Genomic DNA, 5,474 nt, shown 5'->3' on the forward strand with positions numbered 1-5,474 from the left:
CTTTTGTTCCACATTCTATTGTCTAGACTGGTTTATGGCACCTGATAAGCAATGGATGCAACTTATTCATAATAGACTTGATAATGCGTATATACATGGGGTAGAAAGCTTTTTGAATTATACTTTTGAAAGATTGAGGGAAGCGAATGAAATAAGAATGTTCATGTGTTAAATGTTGTAATGCAGTTTCTCGAACACGAGAGATGGTTAGATCACATTTAATAGTACATGGAATGATCCAAAATTATACCTTTTGGTATCACCATGGAGAGAGGACATGTGAGACAGAAGAACCAAATTCTAAATCTGAAGATGATGAAAATGAAATTGGTGAGGATGATGAAGAGGATGAAATACATGAAATTCTTATAGATTTGCATCCTGCTTTTAATGTAGAAAATATGAATACTGGTGATGATGATGTTCTCGAGGAGGAACAAAATCCTGAAGCGAAAAGATTCTATAGTCTTTTAAAGGAATATGATCAACCATTGTATTCAAAACTTTCTACTTTGGTGAAATTGCTTCATATTAAAAGCATTGGTCGTTGGAGTAAGGACTCATTTAATATGCTATTGAAGATGTTAAAGAATGATTTGTTGCCTGATGAATCAAACTTGCCAAATTCATATTATGAAGCAAGGAAGCTAATTCAAAGCCTAGCGCTTTCATATGAGAAGATCGATGCATGTAAGAATGATTGCATGTTATATTGGAAGAATGATAAGTTTGTTGATTCTTGCAAATTTTGTGGTGCATCTAGATGGAAGGAGAATAAACATAGTGGGGAAACCAGTTTTAGAAAGGGAAAAAAGATACCACACAAGATCTTATGCTATTTTTCTTTAAATACAAAGCTTCAAAGATTGTTTATGTGCTCAAAAACATCTTCTTTAATGAGATGGCATCATGAAAACAAAGCTAATGATGGGATTATGAGGCATCCAGTTGATTCAAAAGCATGGAAAAAGTTTGATGAACTTCATCAATCATTTGCTATGGAGCCTCGTAATGTTAGATTTGGACTTGCTAGTGATGGTTTTCAACCATTTGGATGTTCTAGAACTCCATACAGTATTTGGCCTATTGTACCTATTCCTTATAATTTACCACCTTGGTTATGCATGAAGCAGGAACATTTTGTTTTGTCAATGCTTATTCCCGGCCCTGGAAGTCCTGGAGATGCAATTGATGTTTATCTTCAACCATTGATTGATGAATTAAATGAATTATGGGAAACTAGAGTTGTTACCTTTGATGCATCAACTAAACAAAACTTCACATTGCATGCTGCTTTATTGTGGACCATTAATGACTTTCCAGCTTACGCAAATCTATCTGGTTGGAGTACAAAAGGAAAATTGGCTTGCCCATGTTGCAATAAAGAAACAATCTCAGATAGGTTGATACATGGTCAAAAATAGTGTTATATGGGTCATAGACGCTTTCTTCCTCTTAATCACAAATGGAGGAACGATAAAAAGTCATTTGATGGAACTACAAAGTGGAGATTACCTCCAAATACATTGTCAGGCGATGACATACTTGATCAAGTGGCTGATTTAGATGGGTTACCTCAACCAAATGATCTAAAGAAGAAGATTAAAGTGTCACATGAGAATAGAGGTGATAATTGGAATACGAATAGTATCTTTTTTGATCTTCCATATTGGAAAACTTTGTTGTTGCGTCATAATTTAGATATGATGCATATTGAGAAGAATATATGTGATAATATTTTGGGAACAATCTTAAATATCAAAGGCAAAACAAAAGACACCCTGAGTAGTCGCTTGGATTTGCAAGAAATGAACATCAGGAAAGAATTACATCCAAAAATAATTGGAGATAAGTATGAGCTACCAACAACATGTTTCACATTATCTCCTGAAAAGAAGCACAAATTTTTAAATTTTTTGAAGGATTTAAGGGTTCCTGATGGGTTTTCATCAAATATTTCTCATTGTATCAATATGAAAGATCACAAAATCACAGGATTAAAAAGTCATGATTGTCATGTTCTTCTTCAACATTTAATCCCACTTGCCATACGCAGTATGCTATGGAATGAGGTGTGTGATCCAGTAATTGAGTTGTCATTGTTTTTCAATATTCTTGGAGCAAAGTGCTTAAAGTTAGAGGGGTTGGAACAAATAGAAGCACAAATTCCTGAAACTTTATGCAAGTTAGAAAAGGTTTTCATTCCTGCTTTTTTGATGTCGTGGAGCACTTGCCAATTTATTTTGCTAATGAGGCGATGATTGCTGGACCTATTCAATACCGATCAATGTATCAAGTGAAGCGATGGTTATACTTTTTGAAGCTTTTTATTCGTAATAGATCATGCGTTGAAGGTTCTATTGCAGAGGGACATATAGCAAACGAATTTATGACCTTATATTCAAGGTATTTGCATACAATGGAAACAAAATTTAATCGCCTTGAACGGAATTATGATGGGGGTGCTATAGAATCTGATGGAGGTTTAATGTTTTTTTGTCAACCTGGAAAAGCTTTAAAAGGTGGCAAGACACACCGACTTGATTTAAAAGAAATGGAGCAAGCCCATATTTATATTTTGAAGAATTGTGATGAAGTTCAACCATTTCTCGAGTAAGTAATTACTTTTCAAAATAATGATTTTTTAATTCTTCAAAATGATTCTAAATATAATTCTTCTCGAGTAAGTAATGACTCTTATTATGCTTCAATCTTCTATAGAGATTTTTCTCAAGTTCCAGGTGACTCCTCTCAAAAAAATCCGAATAGGCAATTCATCAGTTGGTTTAAAGTAAAGGTGAATACTATTTAAAAATTATTATTTTCAAATCATGGAAATAATATTTTCTAAACTATGTTCTTAATCATGATAGATTGGTAGATTATACAAGCATGACAATAGTAAGAAAATGGAAGATTTACTCACATTGTCACGTGTTCCTATGAAATACGCGACACGTTTCTAAGGATACATTATTAATGGGTATAGATTTCATGTACAAGATTATGATGACGGTTTGAGGACTCAAAATTGTGGGACAGTTGTTGCTAGTGAGACTGATGAAGAAGATAGAATCATTGATTACTATGGAGAACTAACAGAGATTCTTGAATTGCAATTTATTTGGGGGGATAAGATTGGTTTTGTTTAGATGAATGTGGTATGATGTATATGACAAAGAAAGGAGAGTTAAGATAGATGAATATGACTTTGTGAGTGTTAACCCCCAATGATTTTTGAAAATCGATGAGCCTTTTGTATTAGCCAATCAAGCATCAAAAGTATTTTATGCGACAGATCATTCTAATAAAGGCTGGAATGTGGTGCGAAAGTGTATGCCTCGTGATTATTTTGATGATATGCAAAAGAATGATAGTGATTCCGAGGATTTACATGATTCAATTGAAAGGAAAAGAAAAAGAACTCATACAGGTTTGGAACTTCATAGTTGATGCTTATGTTTTTTAAATTAAATGTATATATTCTAAATCTTCTATATGTAAATTTGTTCCATTGAAGTAGTTAGAGTGAATAGAGGTTGATCCAATAACAATATCTTCTGTTTGATTATCCTAGCTACTTTTATATTTGCTCAATGTCAATATCCGTCCCAAAAGATACTTAGCTAAATGTACTCTACTGTTGGACTTTATGATAGGATGAAATGAGTCCTTTAAATTTTAAGAAATCTGAAATGGGATCAAGTTTAAAGAATTTAAAGCAATCATTCCTTCCACCTGGTGCGTTAGCCAGGGGACGAGGGCAAAGCCTCAAATCTATGGGATTTGTAAGAGTAACTGCTGAAAAGAGAACCTTGATTGATCCAACAAACAGAATGTTAGATACTCTGAGAAGCAAATCAGGTATTGTATATTTTTTTTCTGAATATAAATTTTTTTATTGCTAGCTGTTGTGTTTTATATTCTCAAGCTATAGAGGTCTGTACATTCAGTTCCAAATAGATGTTTTCTTTATGTTGATTCCAGCTCTAACTATAGGAAAGTTCACTTTCATATTTATCTCGAATAGGTCTATATTGATGTTTGTTTAAGAGATTTATTTTAGGAAATCTTGTATGAACAAGCCTAAGAGAGGAATTCAGGTTATTTAATGTACTGATAAAGACTTTATATAATGTTTGAATTGTAGAAAAGGAAATCGGGCAGAACTTTACATCTATGGGATCTGTTAAAGGAAGTATTGTAGTACAAGGAACTTCGATTGGAAAAAGTAAAGGTTGTAGTGCTGCATATTCTAATATGAATGAACTAGCATCAGACAAGAATCTTATGCAGCCTTGTCTTGATCTAATAGAAGATGAAACTTCCTTTCCTCATGAAAATCTTGATGAAATGCAAGAGACCGCGAGAAGTAAACCAGGTTTTTAATCTTATTTTATTTTCTTAGTATACAATTTTTATTATTATTAGACGACTAAGGATGTATAATGTTTGAAATGTACCAAAGGAGAATGGACAGAACTTTATATCTGTGTGCTCTAGTAAAGAAAGTAATGTTGTACAGAGAATGCCAAATGGAAAAAGTAAAAATTATAGTGTTCCAGCTTCTGGTAAAAATGAACCAGCACACAATAAGAACCTTATGCAACCTAGTTTTGATCCAATTGAAGTTGATACTTTAATTTCTTGTCATGATCTTGAAGTAATGGGACGAAGAAAATGGTTTACATCTCTCAACTCTATTTGAGGAAGCGTCGAAATGATTGGAAACAACAAAGATTGAGATACTGTCATTTCGAAATTATAATGTGAATTTTCATTTTTCCTTGCTCTTTGATCTATAACTAAATAGATGTTTTCTTTATGTTGATTCTAGCTCTAACTTTAAGAAAGTGCATTTTCATATTTATCTCGAATAGGTCTATATTGATGTTTGTTTAAGAGATTTTTTCGGGGAAATCTTGTTTGGAGAAACCCTAGAGAGGAATTCAGGTAATTTATTGTACTGATTAAGACTTTATAATGTTTGAAATTGTAGAAAAGGATGTCAGGCAGAACTTTACATCTATGGGCTATGCTAAAGGAAGTATTGTAGTAAAAGGAACTTCGATTGGAAAAAGTAAAGGTTGTAGTGCTGGACATTTTGATAGGAATGAGATAGCATCGGACAAGAATCTTATGCATCCTTGTATTGATCTAATAGAAGATGAAACTTCCTTTCCTCATGAAAATCTCGATGTAATGCAAGAGACTGTGAGAAGTAAACCAGGTTTCTGATCTAATTTTATTTTCTTAGTATACATTTTTTTATTATTGTTAGACGACTAAGGATGTATAATGTTTGAATTGTAGCAAAGGAGAAAGGACAGAAAAGACATCTCTCAACTTTGTTAGGGAAGCGTCGAAAAAAGAGAAATGATCGGAAACAATAAAGGTGTAAATTCTGCTGCATATGATCAGAATGGCAGAGGGAGTACTTTTCAGCAGAGAACTTCGATTTGAAAAAGTAAAGG

At 33.1% G+C, this 5,474-nt stretch overlaps 1 protein-coding gene across 1 annotated transcript; it reads left to right on the top strand.

The window, feature by feature from the left end:
* The first annotated feature begins 203 nt into the window (after positions 1–203).
* Positions 204–1,424, top strand: LOC125876912 (uncharacterized). Its single transcript, XM_049558238.1, has one exon. It carries the CDS (start codon positions 204–206, stop codon positions 1,422–1,424), a length of 1,221 nt encoding a protein of 406 aa, XP_049414195.1.
* The last annotated feature ends 4,050 nt before the right edge of the window (positions 1,425–5,474 follow it).

The sequence above is a fragment of the Solanum stenotomum genome, chromosome 1 (genome assembly GCF_019186545.1).
Source record: "Solanum stenotomum isolate F172 chromosome 1, ASM1918654v1, whole genome shotgun sequence".
In the NCBI taxonomy this organism is placed as follows: Eukaryota; Viridiplantae; Streptophyta; class Magnoliopsida; order Solanales; family Solanaceae; genus Solanum; species Solanum stenotomum.